The following is a 22,701-nucleotide window of genomic DNA, read 5'->3' as shown; positions in this document are numbered from 1 at the left end:
GATCTGAGGGGCGGGGCGTTGCCGGTCCAGGCCCAGGGATGTGACGGGATGCTACGGGGAGCCGGGATACAGGACGAGGACCGGGAAGAGCGGGGGTCTGCAGCCTCTCAGGGCGCCGGGTGACGAGCACTGGCCGGGCCAGCAGGTGGGGGCGGCCCCTATAGCACAGTGGTGCGGTCCTGACCCGTCACCATGCCGCACACTGCACGCAGCTGCTGGGCATTGTAGTCGGTGGCCGGCCTCCATCACATACATGGCGCCAGCGCTGGCCTGTGTCTGCCGAGCCCTGATTATTAGCCCTTGGTACAGCTGCCATGGTCCGGTCTCTGGGCGCAGATGTAAGGGGTGGGGTGCAGAAGGGTCACTAATCCTCTGGTCCTATCCCACCCATAGTTACCCACAGATCCAGCTGCCCACCTGGCCTGATGTTGGGGGCAGGAAGAATGGAGGAGTTCCACAGCGAGGAGGACGAGCCTTGGTATGACCACCATGACCTGGAGCAAGGTGAGAGATGGACCCAGGTGCGACCCGTCCGCCTCTGTCCTATGTATGGAGCCCCCCGTGGCTTGTCTGTGGCTAGTTTACACACTGGTCTCACTCCCTGTGTAAGGCTATGTTCACACGTTGCATTTTTGCAGCATTTTTTTATCATCAGAAACCAAAATCTGCTCTCTGGGCAGCAAAAACGCGGCATCCAAACCTGTGGAAACGAGCCGTACGCTGCGGGGCACAATGGCGGCCCATGTGGTGAGCGACACACATCGTACAGTACGCGCCACGTGGCCACTCTGTAATGCTGCAGATCACACCCTGGGAAGGGACCGTCAGTGAGGGAATCGGTCACCAGGTCTTTGCTACCACGTCTGAGAGCAGCGTAACCTAGGGGCAGAGACCCTGATTCCAGTGATGAGTCACTTACTGGGCTGAATGCTGCAGTTTTGATAAAATTACTGTTTTGTCCTCTGCAGTTCTCTGATTGCTGAGCTCTGTATAACCCTGTTCACAGAGAATTCTGTGTTTGCTGTGCATAGGCAGAAAGCCATCAATCAGTGGTGGGGGTGAAGTTATACAGAGCTCATGAATATGGGTGACAACCTGGCAGCAATATTACTAGTCCTCTAGTGATAATCTCCTGCTGATTACAATGTTCTTATCAAAACTACAGCAAGCAGCCCAGTAAGTGAGACATAGCTGGAATGACTACATTACTCTGCAGTCAGATAAATACTGCATTAGAATTGGGGTTTTAGCTACCACCCTCCCCTGCATGAACACACCATACAGGACGCTGCTTTCGGCCGGATGGCTTTTCCGTACATTCCCACTGTAGCTCTTTTGAAGAATTTCCCCATAGGCTCCATTCACACGGGTGTATAAACAAATCCTCTGCATTTACCCCATAGAGATAAACCATCCCCACCTGTACTGGCATTTGGATCAGCAGAAAATAACATTTACAAAACCACAAACCTTTTCCTATGTAATAATTGCACTGTATACCCCTCCTCACATGTAAAGCACCATGGAATAAATGGCGCTATAATACTAAATAATAATATATCTGTAGAATCCAATGCTACACGGATGATTCCTATGGGATACCATTTTTTTCCCACACTTACAAACTTGAACAGTCGAGTCTTGTACTATTTTTTTTTTTTTTCCACATGGAAATTCAAACTAAATACATACACTAGTCCTGTGAATAACATTGGTGCTGGGGTAGTCCATGTGAGGCCGCTTATTTCCATGGAGCGGAATCCTGTTGTGTGAACATGGCCTTTTTTTTATACTTCCTGGTATTTGGCTTTGACAAACTTTATTTGATGTAGTAATTTTCGGATTAAATGCGTTTTAGATGCCATTCTTCCATGGAAACGCACTAAAAACGCATGTGCGCTTTTTAATTTGTGGAATGCACAGAAAACGTACCCGCAAGATAAATAGACTTGTTGCAGGTTTGAAATTCACCCCGCAGGTCAGTGTATGCTGAGTAATTAAAAAAGCGCAGTCGGCACGAGATTTCCATAGATCCCATCCATTTTGGGATTTTTTATGTAGCAAAAATACTCAGCGTCAAAAACTGATTGTGGGCACACGGACTAAATGAGAAATTGTATGACCTTTCTGGGGTTTCTGTGAGCATGAAAATGATTTTTAAAGCTCAGCCGGAGGTTGGTTAGGCAGGCGATTCGTATTCTAGTGGTTAAGGAAGCAGAGGCCAGTGAAGACTAGGTTAGTTTTGGCATGATAGCTGCAGGGGATCACTGAGGGTCAGTATAAGGCCGGCCTCACACTTGGCGTAAGACAATACGCCACGTATTATACGGCCGTAATACGGAGAAATGTTCCCAAAATAGTGATCCGTAGTCAGGGTGTGTCAGCGTATTTTGCGCATGGCATCCTCCGTATGTAATCCGTATGGCATCCGTACTGCGAGATTTTCGCGCAGGCTTGCAAAACCGACATCTAATGGATTTATGTGCTCAAATGTTCGGGAAAACATATATACAGTATATATATATATATATATATATATATGTCATTGAGACACATATATATATATTCTGTATTTAGATTTCATTCAGCGCGATATCTGTGAACAGCCGGTAATTCAATTGCCGGCTTTTCATTTCTCCTGCACAAACCCGACAGGATATGAGACATGGTTTACATACAGTAAACCATCTCATATCCCCTTTTTTTTTGCATATTCCACACTACTGTTAGTAGTGCGTATGTGCAAAATTTGGGCGCTGTAGCTGCTAAAATAAAGGGTTAAATGGCGGGAAAAATTGGCGTGGGCTCCCGCGCAATTTTCTCCGCCAGAATGGTAAAGCCAGTGACTGACGGCAGATATTAATAGCCAGGAGAGGGTCCATGGTTATTGGCCCCCCGTGGCTAAAAACATCTGCCCCCAGCCACCCCAGAAAAGGCACATCTGGAAGATGCGCCTGTTCTGGCACTTGGCCACTCTCTTCCCACTCCCTGTAGCGGTGGGATATGGGGTAATGAAGGGTTAATGCCACCTTGCTATTGTAAGGTGACATTAAGCCAGATTAATAATGGAGAGGCGTCAATTATGTCACCTATCCATTATTAATCCAATTGTTGGAAAGGGTTAAAAAACACACACACACATGATTTAAAAGTAGTTTAATGAAATAAACACAGCGGTTGTTGTAATAATTTATTGTTCTCTCAATCCATCAGGAACACCCTCGCTTGGAAAAATAATAAACGCACAAGATACATACCTTCTGGTGAACCGTCTCGTCCCACGAAGTAATCCATCTGAAGGGGTTAACTAATATTACAGGCAGGAGCCCTGCTAAATGCAGCGGTGCTCCGTGCCTGTAATCCCCGGCGAATGAATGAAATGTAGGTCATTGACCTACATTTCCTTCAGTCGCGGTGATGCGCCCCCTGGTGGATGTCCTCATATGACCTGGAGCGTGGGAAAAAGTTCCCAGGCTGCAGTTCATGAGAACATCCACCAGAGGGCGCCTCACCGCGACTCAATGTAAGTATAGATCACTGCTTTCCTTTCAGCACCCGGGGATTACAGGCACGAGCGAGTGGTTTATCGCAGCTCGTGCCTGTAATATTAGTTAACCCCTTCAGATGGATTACTTCGTGGGATGAGACGGTTCACCAGAAGGTATGTATCTTGTGCGTTTATTATTTTTCCAAGCGAGGGTGTTCCTGATGGATTGAGAGAACAATAAATTATTACAACAACCGCTGTGTTTATTTCATTAAACTACTTTTAAATCGTGTGTGTGTGTTTTTTAACCCTTTCCAACAATTGGATTAATAATGGATATGTGTCATAATTGATGCCTCTCCATTATTAATCTGGCTTAATGTCACCTTACAATAGCAAGGTGGCATTAACCCTTCATTACCCCATATCCCACCGCTACAGGGAGTGGGAAGAGAGTGGCCAAGTGCCAGAATAGGCGCATCTTCCAGATGTGCCTTTTCTGGGGTGGCTGGGGGCAGATGTTTTTAGCCACGGGGGGGCCAATAACCATGGACCCTCTCCTGGCTATTAATATCTGCCCTCAGTCACTGGCTTTACCATTCTGGCGGAGAAAATTGCGCGGGAGCCCACGCCAATTTTTTCCGCCATTTAACCCTTTATTTCAGCAGCTACAGCGCTGAAATTTTGCACATACACACTACTAACATTAGTAGTGTGGAATATGCAAAAAAAAAGGGGGATATGAGATGGTTTACTATATGTAAACCATGTCTCATATCCTGTCGGGTTTGTGCAGGAGAAATGAAAAGCCGGCAATTGAATTACCGACTTTTCACTAACAGCGCTGCGTATTTCTCGCAAGTCACACTGCAGGTCCGTGTGGAATCCGTATTTTTCTCGCCCCCATAGACTTTCATTAGCGATTTTTTTGCGCAATACGCTGACAAACGCAGCATGCTGCGATTTTGTACGGCCGTAGAAAGCCGTATAATACTGAACCGTAATATACGGCTGATCGGAGCAGCCCCATTGAGAATAATTGTGCCGTTTATTTTGCGAGTTTTACGGACGTAATTTCTGCGCTCTTACGTCCGTAAAACTCGCTAGTGTGAGGCCGGCCTAAGGGTTCCCTCACACGAGCGAATAAAACGACCAAGTGTTATCCCACGTTTTATCACATAGCACTCGGCCCAATGTTATTCTATGGGGCAGGGCAGATCTGCAATTTTTTGGAGAAGATGGAGAAATTAAGGTCTCCATCTTTTCCACACCTGTGCTCTGATTCTTTCATGCGAGACAATCTGATCAAAGACCGGGTTCACATTAGCGTTTGAGTCCGCAGCGTGGTGCTGCGGACTTCTTTCCTTAGCTCCGCCTACTTCTGCATGCATCATGTAGGATTTTCTTGCGTTCGGCAGGCATGTCAAAACGGCGGACAAATCTGCATACAAGGCATGTCCCTGCGTACCCAATGTTAAAGATAGGTACGCAGGACACACGCAGAAGTAGGCGGAGCTAAGGAAAGAAGCCCGCAGCACCACGCTGTGGACTCAAACGCTAATGTGAACTTGGCCTAAGATGACACTCAGCTCAAACTCTGAGTTTGTTCTGAGTGTTATTGGCATAACCGGCCCCATTCTCTGTGTTATCCGTCCCCCCCCCCCCCCCCCCCCCAAGCCTTTGTTTTACTTCTTCCATTACTTTTTTGTTTGTTTTTATAGCAGTTTGAGACCTTTGAGAAATGTTCTCCTCTACACAACCCCTTTTGCAGGGCTACTTATACCCAGATATTATCTAGTAATGGATTTATGCCAGGTCTCCATATTAATACATGGCAATATCACAATTATATTACTTATATATTAATTAATTAAATAATTATTACCCAACACTGGCATATTTTGTGCGAGGTATTATATTGATCACTCCTTCCTTTACTTACAGTCAAACAAGATGACACCACAACATATTTTAATTAGGGATGAGCTAATAGTTTTGGATAATTCCTTATCCGAATAGCTATAGCGCGTACCAAAGAGCTACATCGGGAACCCGGATACCTGGAGCGCTCCCGATAATCAGCTGTTCGGCACCGCAGCTGCATGTGTCGCAGCTGTGACAGTCACAATAAACAGGCTGTACATGCATGTGCTGTCACTGGTACACAGCCGCGAAACATGCAGCTGAGGCTCCGAACAGCTGATTATCGGGAGCGCTCCAGGTATCCGGGTTCCTGATGCAGCTATTCGGTAAGCGCTATAGCTAGTCGGATAAGCACTTATCCAAACCTATTTGATCAACCCTAATTTTAATTATATGGTTTATTGCCACCAGCCGTAGACAAAGGCGTAGCTATAGCAATTATAGTAGTTTGCCATAATCAGTACTTCATACTGTGCAAAAGAGCCATCACAGAATCCCATGTGTAACACTTAGAAGAGTCTAGACATTTACTATAAATTCTATAGTGCATTTACTATGGTGGGGGTGGAGGGTCGCTTTAACAATTTCTGCAACCAATTGCTCCCATATTGTAAGGTGAGGTATGAAATCTGCTGTAAATTCCAGAAAAAAAATATCTGCAGCAGATAGGGCATGCTGGTGATTTTGAAAATCCAAGCTGTATGACCTGCAGTTTTGCAAACTGTTCCAGGTCTCTCATATTTGAAGGGTTCCTTCTCCTAGCATCAACTTTAAGATCTCTCTACAGGTGTTCAATAGGATTTAGATCCTGACTCATTGCTACTCACTTCAGAACTCTCTAGTGCTTTGTTTCCATCTATTTCTGGGTGCTCTTCAAGTATTTTGGGGGTAATTGTCCTGCTGGAAGACCTATGACCTAAGACACATAGCTTTCTGACACTGGCCACTACATTGCTACCCCAAATTTTTTGGAAATCTTCAGATTTCATGATGCCTTGCACACAGTCAAGGCACCCAGTGCTAGAGGCAGCAAAACAATCTCAAAACATCTTTGAACCTCCACTATATTTGACTGTAGGCACTGTGTTGTTTTCTTTGTAGGCCTTATTCTGTTTTCGTTAAACAGTAGAATGATTTGCTTTACCAAACAGCTCTATCTTTGTCTCCACTCTCCACAAGATGCTTTCATGGCTTGCTCATGTATATTTTAGCACACTGCAGTGTAGCTGTTTTATGTCTCTGTGTTATCAGTGGGCTCCTCCTGGGTCTCCTGCCATAATGTTTCATTTCAGTCAAATGTCGACCTATAGTTTGCGCTGACTCTGATGCACCCTTTGCTACAGGACAACTTGAGTTTCTTTGGAACTTGATTGAGGCTGCTTATCCACCATCTGGACTATCCTGCGTTGCAACCTTTCATCAATTTTCAATTTTCCTCTGCCGTCCACATCCAGGAAGATTAGCTACAGTGCCATGGGTCGTTAACTTTTTTATTATTTTGTTCACCTTGGACAAAGGAACATCAAGATCTCTGGAGATGGACTTGTAACCTTGAGATTGTTGATATTGTTCAACAATTTTGATTCTCAAGTCCTCAAACAGTTCTGCTGTCCTCTTGTCTGCTCTTCCATTCTTAGTGTGACACTTGCAGAAACACAATGCAAAGATTTAATCAGCATCTCCCCTTTTCATCTGGTTTCAGCTGTAATTTTCATATTGCCCACACCTATTACTTGCTAGGGTATGTGCAGACATTCAGTAATTGGCAGCGCTTTGCACACAGCACATGTCTGCTGCTGTTGTGAACTATACCTTTTGGCTCCCTCTTGTGGTCACTAGTGATTTGGCACTTGGATTGTCTTTTACCAGGTTGGTACTCACCTGCTTCGTTAGTCCATGGGTGTTGCTATTTAATCTTCCTGGAATCTCAGTCCAGTGCCTGGCATCGTTGTAATCAGTTCACTTCTGTTTGCTCCTGTCTTCAGGTCCTGGTTCTTTGCAAGATAAGCTAAGTCCTGCTTTCGTACTTTTGATCATTTGCATTGTTCTTATTTTTTGTCCAGCTTGTACAAAATGTGATTCCTGATATCGGTGGAAGCTCTAGGGGGCTGATATTCTCCCCCCACACCGTCAGTCGGTTTGGGGGTTCTTGGATATTCAGCGTGGATATTTTGCAGGGTTTTTTGCTGACCATATAAGTCTTCTTACTATATTCTGCTATTAGTCAGTGGGCCTCTCTTTGCTAAATCTAGTTCATTCTTACGTTTGTCTTTTCTTCTTACCTCACCGTTATTATTTGTTGGGGGCTTGTATTACTTTGGGGTCTTTTCTCTGGAGGCAAGAGAGGTCTTATTTTCCCTGATAGGGTTAGTTAGTTCTCCGGCTGGCGCGAGACGTCTAGGATCAACGTAGGCACGTTCCCCGGCTGCTGTTAGTGTTTGCGCTAGGATCAGGTATATGGTCAGCCTAGTTACCACTTCCCTAAGAGCGAGTATTTATGTTTTGCAGACTTGCGGTAATCTCTGAGGTCCCCTGCCATTGGGACCATGACATGCTGCGCCCAAAGCGCTGCCGGCTTTTGAACGCAGGTGATTCCGTATGTGTTCATTGAACCATGCGGATTCACCACGTCCAATACATTGTATGGGTGGCGTCTCCGCAAGATAAATAGACATGCTGCGGTCTGGAAAGACGCGCCACATGCGCGTCTCCGCTGGTGAGCCGCGGGCGCCGGTGCATGCATAGTGGACATGGGATTTCTCGAAATCCCATCCACTATGCTATAACATCTGGACGCTGTGGATGTACACAGCGTCCAGCCCACAGCGTTTACTGACCGTGGGAACATATCCCAACAGGTGAGTTTGAAGGAGCATCACATGCTTGAAACAAGGTTGTTTATCCACAGTATGATATGTGTCACAGTTCAGAGCCTAAATTGTGCAGGTCTACAGGTTTGTTATCCACAGCATGTCAATTCTTCTTGTAAATCCTCAGCATTTCCACAAAAAAATATTCAGAATTTAGTTTTGTTGCTTTGGAATTGTGCTCCCGAGAATTCACAGCATGTCTAAATTAGGTACTGTAGATGTACCCTGTTGATGCCAGCAGACAGAGAGAGAAATGCAAGATCCCTGCATCTAATATTATACTCACTGCCCGCCATCTTCAGCTCAACCGGCGCCCCTCAGGTCCCGTGGTGGTATCTTGTGACTGCAACTTCTGACTCATCAGAAATCAGAAGAAACAGTCACACACTCTCAGTGTAAGTGTACGAGTATCATAGACTTGCATTGAGAGCTCGTGACCTCCAGCCTGCTCCATGAAACGCTGGAGTGATTCGGTAGGTTACAAACTGCTTGGGTGTGATCGGAGCAGCGCTGATAAAAGATGAACACTGCGGCAGGCAAGTATGCGAGTAGTGGCAGAGAACTTGCATTAAACGCACCACTCCAGCACTGCAGTACAAAAAAACCTGCTGGAGTGGTGTTTTAAAAAAAAAAATATACCGGTATATATATATCTCCTGTTCTAGTCAACAATGGGGCTTTACTTTATTGCATGTTTATTCTTCAAAATTGAGAATGTTTTCATGACTGTATCTGCTTCGTGCTTGCAGCATTCTCTCATGACTAGAAGCCATCCATTGTTTTCTGAATGAATTATGAATGTGTGTTGCCTGACAGTCTAACACAATGATCCATTTTCTCTTTTAAGAAGCCATGGCGGTGAGATATGAATACTACGTAGCAGAGGAAGTTGAGATTACAAATATGAATAATATATAATGTGTATGTTCTGAAAGGATAGCAACAGAGAAGCTGATTTCATGGATTAATCATCCGTTTCTCTCTATCAGATCTGCATCTGGCAGCAGAACTGGGGAAGACCCTGTTAGAGCGCAACAAGGAGCTGGAAGTATCTCTGCAGCAGATGTACCTGAGCAATGAGGACCAGGTGCAGGAGATTGAGGTAACAGGACATCATTGAAGGGGTTTTCTATCCATATTCCCACTGGGCACTTATTGATGTCATAAAGGTGGGTTCCCTGCTTTGGGTCTTCCTCTGAGTCAGAACAGGAAGATGATGAAAATGATTTCTGCAATTGTGGCCCAGAATGTTCTTGCATTACATGGTTAATCATACATTCTTGAATTTAGTGTAATGCTACATTATCCAAGAAGTGGCTGTTGCATGAGAAACTAATTCTAATTACTGACCTGACTCTAATCTCCACTTCATATCTAAACTCCCGGAATGCTTTATCTAGTCTCTTGACTTTTTACAATCAGGATTCTGATCTTAACATTTTACAAAAACTGCCCTTACTAAAGTCTCTAATGATCTACTAACAACTGCATCTAAAGGCCCCGTCTCACATAGCGATTTACCAACGATCACGACCAGCGATATGACCTGGCCGTGATCGTTGGTAAGTCGTTGTGTGGTCGCTGGGGAGCTGTCACACAGACAGCTCTCTCCAGCGACCAACGATCAGGGGAACGACTTCGGCATCGTTGAAACTCTCTTCAACGATGCCGAAGTCCCCCTGCAGCACCCGGGTAACCAGGGTAAACATCGGGTTACTAAGCGCAGGGCCGCGCTTAGTAACCCGATGTTTACCCTGGTTACCAGCGTTAATGTAAAAAATAACAAACAGTACATACTCACCATCTGATGTCCGTCAGGTCCCTTGCCGTCTGCTTCCTGCTCTGAGTGCCGTACAGTGAGAGCAGAGCGCAGCGGTGACGTCACTGCTGTGCTGCGCTCTCACTGTACGGCACTCAGAGCAGGAAGCAGACGGCAAGGGACCTGACGGACATCAGAAGGCGAGTATGTACTGTTTGTTATTTTTTACATTTACGCAGGTAACCAGGGTAAACATCGGGTTACTAAGCGCGGCCCTGCGCTTAGTAACCCGATGTTTACCCTGGTTACCAGTGAAGACATCGCTGGATCGGTGTCACACACACCAATTCAGCGCTGTCAGCGGGACCTCAACGACCAAAAAAAGGTCCAGGCCATTCCGACACGACCAGCGATCTCACAGCAGGGGCCTGATCGCTGGTACGTGTCACACATAGCGAGATCGCTACTGAGGTCGCTGTTGCGTCACAAAACTTGTGACTCAGCAGCGATCTCGCTATGTGAGACGGGGCCTTAATGGTCACTACTCCCTGCTGATTCTCCTGGTTCTCTCTGCAGCATTCAACACCGTTGATCACCAGCTCCACCTTCCTATGCTCCTATTTATCTGTCTCAAAGAAACCGCGCTCTTATGGTTCTCCTTTTACCTCTCTGACCGCTCCTACAGTCTATTACAACCCCTGGCAAAAATTATGGCCTTGGAGGATGTTCATTCAGTTGTTTAATTTTGTAGTCGGGATCTCAATCCAATTGAAAATCTTTGGAGGAAGTTGAAGAAAATGGTCCATGACAAGGCTCCAACCTGCAAAGCTGATCTGGCAACAGCAATCGGAGAAAGTTGGAGCCAGACTGATTAAGAGTACTGTTTGGCACTCATTAAGTCCATGCCTCAGAGACTGCAAGCTGTTATAAAAGCCAGAGGTAGTGCAACTAAATACTTGTGATGTTTTGGAGTGTGTTTTTTTTTTTTTTTTTTTTTGTTTTTCATGATTCCATAATTTTTTTCCCTATGCTTGGTTAAAAAAAAGTAACCATTACTGACTACCACATTTTTTGCTCTTGATTTCTTTTAGTGTTTCTTAAAGCCAGAAAGTTGCCATTTGAAATGACTTTAGTTTTGTGCCATGTCTGTGATCTGCCTTTTTTTCTACAAAATTAAACAACTGAATGAACATCCTCCAAGGCCGGTGATTCCATAATTTTTTGCCAGGGGTTGTAATTTCCGACTCTTCTTTCTCTCCGCTTCCTGTTGGGGTTCTTCAGCGCCCAGCCCTAGTCTCCTTCTCTTCTTTGTGGGTCATTCCATGGTAACTTACGTTACATTCACAAGCCAAAAACTGGCTACGGACTGTTCTTTGAAGGCAGGCACAAAGGAGTGAATGTATATTGTTCATTAAACTATTGTCAATAGATTTCAATACAGTTTGATTTTTCAACAATAAAATTAAATACAAAATACAGTGTTATTACTTGGTAACTTACGTTACAGAAAAAGGAAAGGCAATTGTCCTTCATGAGTCTGTCAAAGTTTCTGTTCTGGTAAACCGGGGAGAAGCCCTATTTTTATTGTATTAAAACACCATAGTCCCAGCAACTTTAACAAATTTATTTTAACCTCTCAAGTTAAAAGCAACAGTTTTTATTACAAGAAATATAGATAACTTACGTTACTAAGCTGATGGTAACTTACATTACAATATGTAATATTCTCAGCGTCTACAATTTTGAGCGTGCACTAAAAACATGGACATAAGTTGAAACTCAGACACACTGTTAGAATAGCAAATTTTATATATATATATATATATATATATATATATATATATATATATATATATAATTTATTTATTTTTTTTTTTTTTTTGTATTTCTGTCTCCACAGTACCTGAGTAAACAGCTGGAAATGCTCCGCCAGGTGAACGAGCAACACGCTAAGGTATATGAGCAGCTGGACACTGTAGCGCGCGACCTGGAAGCCACCAATGTCCGACTTGTACAGGAAAACAAGGTGGCCCAACAAAAAATAGAAAGGTGAGAAAATAGAAAAGGACACAATGTGGTAGCAGACCCTCAAGATTGGACAGTTGTGAAGAACCAGCCTGCATTATGTTACATAGCAGATCCCAAAGGGGGATTTACACCTCCTAATTGTGAATGAGTGTTGTTAAAACCGCTGTTATCACAATTACGGTATCTTGCCATGGAAACAGGCTGTCGGTGATGAGCTAAACGTTTACTGATCGGCAGTTGTGTTGTGCCACCTGTCAGTCCATGTAATTGGACCTTAGGGCTATGTTCAAACATGGGTGATTTTGGGTAGGGCTACACGGCAATGTGGTACATGACAGCACTTCTCAGAAAAAATGGCAAATGAAAGAAAACCTGTGCAACTTTTCTGCAATTTACTACTATTTTAGAGTTGTAATCTTGCTGTAAAAAAAAAAAAGTGGCCAAACCGCAGAGAAGTTGCATGTGACCTGCATTGAAATGAGTCACGTGCAATCTACAAAAGCGAATCCAGCACATTTGGAAACATTTGTGACTCTGTGCAAAATCGTTAGATCAGATGTCACAATGCAACATTGATAATTAAATTTAATTAAAAACTTTAATACAGATGTCAGCGCTAATTCCATAATCTACATCCCATGCCATACCAAATGTTTTACACTTTTACATTCTGCTATATACATTTCTGCAAAAGGTGAGTTATTTACAATTATACATTTTATTTCTATATATTTTTGACATTTTTTTTCCACTTTGTATTTGCCTGACACAGATCAGATCCATTGATTTGGGCTAGTTTTGATGGAGATCCATGATTCTGCAAACTGCATATCTGCAGCACTACCGCAATTTCTGCCATATATCTTGTAGTTTATTGGGACTTGTGAGAACATATCCTTATGTTCGGGAGCCTTGTCTGCCTAACCACTGATAACTTTTCATGGAACAACTTACCATGGGGGGGAAGAAAATATTGCAATTTAATATAGACATGATTCTGAATATTTTGTATTTCCAGTTTGACAGACACTATAGATGGTCTACAGAAACAGGTAGAAGATCTGCAGAGACAGATTGAGGAATTGCAAGGGCTTGAAAAGGTCCGAACCAGAAGGGAAAAACGAGAGAGACGTCGCACTATCCATACCTTTCCTTGTGTACGTGAACTGTGCCCCAGCAGCTGGTAAGTACTAAGAACAGACTACTACTAAAGGTTTTTTGTTATAATTGTAAATGAAAAAAAAAAAAAAAAATTAAAATAGGCATTCTAGGCAGATTCTCATGTAGATCTGTGTCATGTGAATAACCCCCCCCCCCACAAAAACTTACAAAATATTTTTTATTAAATATGATTAAAAAACATATTATATATTTATAAAGTGGAGTAAAAAATGCAGAGAAAGAATATCCCAAGGCACGGCGTAAATCAAAAACAGTCTAGAGAGGAGTAGATTAGCCCATACAGACCCTGCCTTGCCACTGAGGTTGGCACCCTAAGGATTCGATATGGTGCCCTTGCTCAACGTAGGCTATCCCTATGTGACCCTACTATAACCTCTTAACAAAACCACCACCATCACCCAAATATACAGTGCTGAAATGCTTATAAATTAATTGTCTGGCCATATACCCTTATGTAAGGAGAAATATCATAAATTGCAGAGATATGCAACAAAATTACCTGATTTGTATTCAGGTGGACATAATGGGAGTTTGTCAAACCAATAACATACTCATAAAAAATGGAACTATTGAATGTGCAGAATGTTTATAGATACCGCTCAATGCCTAGATCATCACCCATTCACTACGCTCTAAGCGTCCGTCCAGACCAACATAACACCAGATAGTATTAATATCAGCATTGCCATGGATCCATGCATGGTCAAAATGTGATAAGTGTATCTTCTTCTCTCATTGTAGTTATTCAGAAGCCCATCCCAACATGTTTATTTTGAACATTTATTTTAATCATTTAATAAAAGTTCATTTTAAGAGGTTTTTCTTATTGGTCGCTCACTCTAATATACTCCTTTTGATATGCATAATAGGTTTATAGATCTGTGTCCGGCCCATAGATCTTAACTGCTCATTTGCATATAAGAAAAATGAAGATTTCTTGGGAATAAAACATTGGATCACAGATATCAAGATATAATTTTTTCAAGTTCCTATGACTTAAGTACTCAGACCGATTAGGAGAGCTAGTTCTTACAGAAAGATTCCCTTTAAGATTGGCGTTGCGCACACCACTCGCTCGAGTACAATTTGCGTAATTCATTAAGCAGCGCTCACAAATGAAATGGGTGCATCTGTTAACTGGCGAGCAGTGCTTCCAAAAATTTACTCCAGTCACTGACTGGAGCACATTGTTAGAGTAAGTTGCTCCACTAAAGTGGCGTAACGTATCACAATCTTGATTGGTGGGTGTAGCCAACTTCTGATCGATGCAAAAATGTTGAGACTTCTAAAGGTGTTTTATGTGGGAATTCTGGTTTAAACACCTTAATGATTTGTTCTCGCATACCGTATTTATCGGACTATAAGACGCACCTAGGTTTTAGAGGAGGAAATTAGAAAAAAAAAATTGAAGCAAAAAATGTGGTCAATTCTGTACTTAATATCCCCCATCCTGGTATGCATGGCTGCCTTATCTCTATCCTGGTATGCAGAGCCCCCATCCTTATCGTGGTATGATTGGCCCCCTTCCTTGTATGCAGGAACTCCTCCTTATCCTGGTATACATGGCCCCAATACCTATCCTGGTATGCCGGGACCTCATCTCCGTCCTGGTATGCATGACCCCATCCTTATCCTGGTATGATTGGCCCCCTTCCTTGTATGCAAGAACTCATCCTTATCCTGGTATACATGGCCCCAATACCTATCCTGGTATGCCGGGACCTCATCTCCGTCCTGGTATGCATGACCCCATCCTTATCCTGGTATGATTGGCCCCCTTCCTTGTATGCAAGAACTCATCCTTATCCAGGTATACATGGCCCCAATACCTATCCTGGTATGCCGGGACCTCATCTCCGTCCTGGTATGCATGACCCCATCCTTATCCTGGTATGATTGGCCCCCTTCCTTGTATGCAAGAACTCATCCTTATCCTGGTATACATGGCCCCAATACCTATCCTGGTATGCCGGGACCTCATCTCCGTCCTGGTATGCATGACCCCATCCTTATCCTGGTATGATTGGCCCACTTCCCCATCCTGGTATGCATGGCCCCAGCAGGAAAAAAAAACATTCTTACCTACCCTGCGTGCCCTCGCAGCGTCCTGCTCCAGTGCCAGCACCTGCTTTATGCTTGTAAGCAGCTTATGGCAGTGACATCATGCGCTTTTCTCAAGCCGCTGAGGACAGCTGCCAGAATACTCACTGTTCTCCACGCCAAGACTATGTGCGTGGAGCGCAGTGAGTATTCATTGCTCTTTAGAGAGCACCGTGTCAGCCGCAGGCTTCCGGCAGCTTCCGGGCTTTCACTTGTGCCACTACTAAAGGGAAGGAATGTTCATTGCCTTAAGTAGCCTGCACACTCGAAGGTAGGTAGCTGCCAGGTAGCTGCAAGGAGCCGGCTGCTGCAGATAACACTGTTCTCACTATTAAGGCTATGTGCACACGTTGCGGATTCTCTGCGGATCCGCAGTGTTTTTTGCAGTGCAGAAACGCTGCAGATCCACAATTGATTTACAGTACAATGTAAATCAATGAGAAAAAAAAAATGCTGTGCACACTTTGCGGAAAATCCGCTGCGGAAACGCTGCGGTTTAAAAGAAGGAGCATGTCACTTCTTTTTTGTGAATCTGCAGCGTTTTTGTACCCATTCCATTATAGAAAACCGCAGGGGTAAAAAACGCAGCAAATCCGCAAGAAAACTGCAGCAAAAACGCACAAAAAAAACGCTGCGGAACCGCACAAAAAACCGCAGGTGCGTTTTCTGCCAGGAGAGACAGAATCCGCACCAGAAATTCCTAAGCCTAATCCGCAACGTGTGCACATAGCGTTAAAGAGAAATGAATATTCACTCCTTTCCACAACCATAGGTGTGGAATGGAGTGAATATTAATTTCTCTTTCGCAGCAGGCACAGGAGTTAGCTGCAGCAGCTGGCTCCTGCCTCCGGTGACCCACTGCTCTGCCGCTCCCCCACATCCCCACCACAGCCAGATTAGGGACATCCAGACTATAAGATGCACCCTCCCATTTTCCTCCACATTTTGGAGGAAAAAAGTTCATCTCATAGTCTGAAAAATACTGCAATCTAAAGTTTGACAGATGGGTAAAGACTCATGTCAGAGTCACATGTGATCCTTGATGAGGTCGTGGTTGTCCACACACAAGTCAAGAGTATACAGGAAATAATTAGTGTTTCTTCATGTTGACTGCTGCATTGGGTATAGGGACATGAGCCCATATGCTGATACATTTTAGATTTAATATGCGTTTAGCAAGACGTATTTATTTAATCTTTGGTATCGATATAAAAAGAAGAGGACAGCGTTTCAGCCCTTTAGAGGGTGTTTGTCAATGCCTTTATTGTATGGATAGTGTGTCCTGGAAGGGCCGAAACGTTGGCCTTCACTACATATATGGATCTCAAAGCAAAAATAATGGATATTGAGTGTCGCGGTTAGATACTTCACATATATTGTCTTTATGTCCTACCACGTAACACCAGAAATCCATTCTTCAGTGCTGACCACATTGCTCTCACATTTTAGATTTAAAGGCAATTTGGTTAATCTGAAACCCATGTGCAGCCCGCTACGAGTATGAGAATGACATTGAGGAAATACGTAATCGTGTTACTGACAATGACTAATGCTTGTGCACAGGTACGATGATGCGGTCAGCAAGCATGCTTCTTGCTTGGACCTTTCTCAAAAGCCATTACAAATGGAAAATCAGCGCTTGCAGATGGCAGTTAATGCATTGAGGGCGCAGGTAGCAGAGGAACGGCAGCGGAAGGAGCGAGCAGAACAAGAGTACCAGGCTGTCATCCAGGAGTATGCAGAGCTGGAGCAAAGAGCTTGTGAGATGGAGAGCTGTAAGATGCGTATAAGAGAACTTGAGAACGAACTGCAGGAATTACAGCAAATGAAACAAGTGAGTACATTAAGGAAAATGCATCATGTTAATCTGTAAAGCAGGGGTTACCTTGGGGTGAGTGTGTGGCTGTCACAAAAAAATCCAACATGGTTGGATTTCTTGCATTCTTTAGAGTGTCTTTATAATAGGGTAGCATGCTCTATTTCTGCTTTACCGTTTAAGAAGCCGACAGAAATAAAATACGAGTCCTAAGAAAACCTAAAATGTTGTCAAGTGTCCCTGAGCTTGTTATTCATTCCAAGCGCCATTTGCTAGCTATACAATTATGAGGAAATTGCCTTTGATAACTCTCCCCCAGTGTACGCCTATAAACAAGGGCTGTAATCATGTAAGCAGGAAGACAATTACCCAAAGACAAAAGGCAATCATGGATACAAAGAGGCTTTGTGTCTAAATTCTGTGAATAAATCACACAGACAATGGCTGTAGCCTAGAATAAATGATGTATTCTCAGCCTTCCTTCCATAGCATGTAGTGCCTGCCCTGTATACTTAAATGTCTCATCCCAATGTTCACACAGGTAAAGCGTTACCTCCTAAGCCGTGGAGATAGCCTATCACAGGCACTGCTGGAACCCCTTAACAAGACCCCAGAAACGGATGACCCAGAGCCTATAGACGGGGACGAAGTTTTGGCCAAGAATCCAGCATCTCCAAACTCGGCTGTCAGGAAAAGCTGCAGCGACACCGCACTGAGCGATATTGTAGGGAGAGATGCCGCCAGCCGACATGAAGGAAATTATACCCTGCATGCCAACAATACGAGGCGCCGTGGCATGTCTATTCTGCGAGAAGTGGATGAGCAGTATCACGCACTGCTGGAACGTTACGAGGAGCTGTTGGCCAAATGCAGGAGACACGAGGACAATCTCTGCCACGCTGGGGTGCAGACTTCTCGTCCGGTGTCAAGAGACAATTCCAGCAGAGACCTCCCTACAGAAGAAGTAGAGCCTGAGCGAGCACTAACACTGCAGCTGGAGGCGGCTGACCGTCGGCTGGAACAGAGTCAACCAGAGTACAAGGCTCTGTTTAAAGAGATATTTAATCGTATACAGAGAACCAAGCAAGATGTCAGTGCTGGAAAAGGACCTGGTGGCAAGTGAGACCTTTCAGACCAAACTTCCAGTGTTGCTCGCACTAACCACCCCTGCACTCTTATGTATTCCCCACAGTTGCTAGTGGAGTACTCTTCTCACTGCCCATAGCCAACCCTCCTTTCTGAACACTTATGTACGGTGCCAGTTTTCTGAATAAGCTTTGCTATGCACAGCCAATGCATTATTAATGTAGATGTGTATGATGCTATTACTATAGCAGAGCTATATAAAGAAGAAAAAGGTAAGATCCGGAGCTCAGGTTCTCTTTAGACCTGTCTCATGGGTAACATTCACAGGTCTGACCTTTACCCACCTTAGACCTGAAAAATGGTCCTGGGTATCCCAGTAAGAATTGGATGGTACGAATGTACATCATTACCTATGACTTTTAGAAATTGACATGCATTAGTTCACTTTAAATAGGGGGAACACTAAGTTCTGGGCTACACCGCAACTTTTTTGTAGCGCCACTGCTTGATTTTAACTAGTTGCCTACATCAGCTGTAGTCAAAAGCAGCACATTGAGTTGTATGCAATTGGCTGGACTGTGGCTGCCACTTAATGGTTAGAATCAATCAGTGGCGCTACAGAAAGTGGCATTGTATCCCAGGCCTAATTGGTTATCATGTAGCTCCAGGTAGTATATAACACTAGGATATAAACAGTGGTGTCACTGTCAGCCTATTTATTAACCTTGCAGGTATATACAGCTCGCCTGTTCTGTGACGCACATTTGGTATGAGAAGGATTTTGCAGAGATGATCCGCATCAGTATTGTAAAGCTCTGCAGAGTCTGTCTCTGCGCTCTGCTGCTAAATGTATTGTCCGTTGTGTGTATGTACGCGTCTCCTTTCCAAATCCAGGTTGAACCCTTTTAATATTGCAACTACAAAAAGCAGCGACTAGGACAAAATCTTGGCCATTTATACATTTTTTTTTTTTTTTATAAACTTCAATTTTAAAGGGCAGGGATTGTAACCGTGATCTATCCGGTACGACATATGGAGGGCCTGGCACTGTCTCTTCTAATTCACAGTGTCCTTGGACCTGTCACTGTGACACATTGCTGAGCAGACTACCAGAAATATATGAACATTACCATCATATGATCACTCGATAAAAGCCATGCTTCCAGCACCCCAGCAGTAAAAAGATGCAACAGAGGTGCTGTGTAAGCCTAATATTGTATGCAATACCTTGGCGTTTTTGTTTTTTTTGCAACAGAATTTTTTTCTGCTCTGAACAGCCACCCTAGGACCCTGCGTGCACATGCAAGTGTATCTTTATCTACTGCACGTATTGCCCCTACCAACGACCATACCATAGATTCATTCACTCAAACAACCCCATTTTCATAACTTTTTTGGTGAATTGTGTTCATAGAGGGGCTTTCCAATTCAGAATCTTTGCCATAGAGCAATTAGTTCCAAATAGCGCCTTTTGCTCTGGAGACCCTGCCTGGTCCACACATTCTATTGGATTAAATGGTCTCTGTGTAATGCTCCATTTTCCCCTGTGGGAAAATAGAACACTTTTTGCCAGGTTTTTTTCCTGATTGCTGATGGTACCACACTTTGTGATAAGCGAATTGTCATATGACCCTAATGACATCAATGGATTATCCAAAGTCAGAGACTGAGATTTCAGTTTGACCACAAAACTATGGAGCCATGAACAAGAAATATGTAATGTATTTTCCTTTGCCAGCTGATTGCTTGAAATATCAGATATTTCAGAAATTTGTTTGGTTTTTTTTACCATATTTATTTTGTGGACACATGTTGGGGTGATCCATTTGCCCAAGGTCACATGTAAAAATATGAATACGGTAATTTAATTAACATTTATGTAACAGGTAAATGCTCCGCTTTGGTGCTGAGTTGTCAAATCATACCCATCACTTGTTGTAAAGGGACCAGATATGATCCAGGTTTGTGTTACATGTACTTTTAAACATTTTGGGCAATTTTTTTTCAGATCTCATTCTTTATTAAAATAAAAAACCTAAGTAAGCCTGCAATTTTCACGCTGGCAAACTTCATGACTTAAGAGTTTAGCGCAGGCTCCATATTATCATAGTCAGTACTACAAAGACAAGTAACTTCTTTATACACAGCTGATAACACAGGATCCACCAATTACAGTAGGTGATGTCACAGCTGATCCCGCTCCCCGTTTCCTCATGACATTTGCACAGGATCATTGGACACTTCAATAACAAAAAAAACCACCATTGTGCCTATGTACATGTATTGTTTCCTGAAACAGGAAGTATGAGTCTAAAAACAAAACAGTGGCCAATGTGAAAATTGCAAGATTTCTATGTTTTTTATTTTTCCTAAAGATTGTGATATGTAAAAAAAAAATTCCAAAAATTAATTTAGCACAAAAACCTATTTTTAACAGGTCCTTTTTTGATTACACATTCCCTTGAAGCACCCATTTTGTCATAGACAAATTGATCCATGGTGCCTAGTTTTCTTATACAATACCGCCATGTATGCCAAAAAAATGGCAAAAAAAAATATGCAGGTTTGGTTTTGGCCATCAAAGTCATGTAAAAATCGTGGAGTACATGTGACCCCCACTTTACAAACATATTGTATTAAACATCCATAATGTCTTGTGGCTATAGCTCCTTTTTAGAACTGTGTCGCCATGGTAACCAACTACAAACAATCTGTGGAAGATACCGGAGTCATTTCTCTCCATCTGTCTCACAAAAGTAAGAAAAGAGCTAGCAAGAAGTAATGGAGGGATAGCAAAATAATCGACTGATCCGGCTACACATAGTCTCTTACCATGGAGACGTGTAGGCCTTAGTAGTAGCTGCAGACACAACATGATGGGATATTTAATCAAGATTATTTACAAAATTAATGGAAAAATTGCTATTGCATATAAAATAAGAAAAGAACAGGCATGTACTAAAAAACATTTTAGCTCACAAATGTGTTAATATGATTTTTTAACTACTACAATAGTATATTTTGCTGTTGCTGTAAACAACCAGAAAGGTCAAAATGCACAAAAACGGAAATAAGGGTGACTACAGACCCTGGGTCGTGCTGCATTCATCTGAAACTCAACCCACCGTGATGCCCAGTGGCTGCATCGGTATCCCAATGGATGGGGTTTCAGATGCACGGCGCAGTACCTGCGATTGCACCTGCCAGCTTTGGGGAAATCACGATGCACTGGATAAAAGATGGGTTTGTAGTTAAATTATTTAAAGAGATAGCATAATTGTTAGAAAAGATCATAACGACCTGATGCCCACAAGAGCATTGAGATGTGCCATGTCATCGAAACGCTACAGAAGGTTTCTCTGTCCACATTCGAGGGGGGACTAAAGCATTATTCATGACTGCCAAACTACAATAGTTAGCTCCAGTTTTCTTTGGAGTTCCCCTTTAACGTATTTATAAACCAGGGGTCAAGATGATATACTGCCAGTCACCTAGCTCATCTGGGGGTACCAATAAATATAGCACTGGGCAAATCTTACCTATCCCACCCTACCTCGTAATAAAGAACTTACGGGGGACATTCTGCATGCCCCATTCTACATATGTAGCTATGTATGTAAGGTCTATGGGTGACCAAGAATTTAATCTTGCACCGGGAAGCTGAGGTTGGCAGATGTACCCCGGAGCATTACCAATGTGCTCGTCATCTTTGCACCCCTGATGGAGGATATTATACAGCCATGGAAAATATTACTGGCCGTCAGTCAGCTTATTGCAGTTTTGGTCCAATCTTTTTCATATAAATTATTGTCCAGGCTTGAATATTATTTATTCTGTAATATATAGTTAAGAGTTAGTTTATCTATTGTCACTTTTTTGTCACATGTATTCTTAAAGGTACAGAAAGTCCATCTGACCATTGGCGTCCATAGCATTTATGAGTGATGCTCAGGTATTGGATGCTCTTCTGCTAAGGATAGCATGTGAAGACTATTACATATACATCTATATACGTGCAAAATTCTCAGGTTGGGGCAACAGTCAGTATTAAGTGTACTCCTACTGTAATGATCTAGAATGACCATGACATCTCAGTATTAGCCTCAAACCGGCCATCTCTGTATATGATGGCCATAAAAATGGGAACTTTAATTTACTCTTCTACGTAAAAATTGCTTTATTCTTAAGGTAATAAATATATTAGAATGTAACAAAGAATTGTGTCTGTGTCATTCTCTTATTTAAGTAATAAGTACTAAACAAATATCAGTCTTCAAGCTATGCATTGATTCCACAAGGTCGCTAGGATTTTCAGAGACAAAGTAACATAGTTAGCAAGGCCGAAAAAAGACATTTGTCTATGCAGTTCAGCCTATATTCTGTCAGAATAAATCCCCAGATCTACGTCCTTCAACAGAACCTAATAACTGTAAGATACAATATTGTTACG

The 22,701-nt window shown here is 43.1% G+C and overlaps 1 protein-coding gene across 2 annotated transcripts; it reads left to right on the top strand.

Annotated features, from left to right (window-relative positions):
• The first annotated feature begins 11 nt into the window (after positions 1-11).
• CDR2L (cerebellar degeneration related protein 2 like) lies at positions 12-22,469 on the top strand. Of its 2 annotated transcripts, none has more exons than XM_077251743.1 (7): positions 12-145; positions 394-504; positions 9,270-9,382; positions 11,940-12,088; positions 13,086-13,250; positions 16,913-17,183; positions 17,707-22,469. In XM_077251743.1, exons 2-7 carry the CDS (start codon positions 426-428, stop codon positions 18,286-18,288), a joined length of 1,359 nt encoding a protein of 452 aa, XP_077107858.1. In that variant the 5' UTR covers positions 12-145; positions 394-425; the 3' UTR covers positions 18,289-22,469. The 2 variants fall into 2 exon arrangements, with proteins under 2 accessions (XP_077107858.1, XP_077107859.1); XM_077251744.1 differs by having other exon boundaries at positions 69-119.
• The last annotated feature ends 232 nt before the right edge of the window (positions 22,470-22,701 follow it).

The sequence above is a fragment of the Ranitomeya variabilis genome, chromosome 4 (genome assembly GCF_051348905.1).
Source record: "Ranitomeya variabilis isolate aRanVar5 chromosome 4, aRanVar5.hap1, whole genome shotgun sequence".
Lineage (NCBI taxonomy): Eukaryota > Metazoa > Chordata > Amphibia > Anura > Dendrobatidae > Ranitomeya > Ranitomeya variabilis.
The sequence above is the reverse complement of the archived record's forward strand: the minus strand, read 5'-3'. Positions and strand labels throughout refer to the sequence as shown.

Coding starts and splice junctions, on each gene's coding strand:
- CDR2L (XM_077251743.1), top strand. CDS start 426: ATGTTGGGGGCAGGAAGAATGGAGGAGTTCCACAGCGAGGAGGACGAG. Junction 505..9,269: donor CCACCATGACCTGGAGCAAG/GTGAGAGATGGA, acceptor TCTCTCTATCAG/ATCTGCATCTGGCAGCAGAA. Junction 12,089..13,085: donor GCCCAACAAAAAATAGAAAG/GTGAGAAAATAG, acceptor TTGTATTTCCAG/TTTGACAGACACTATAGATG.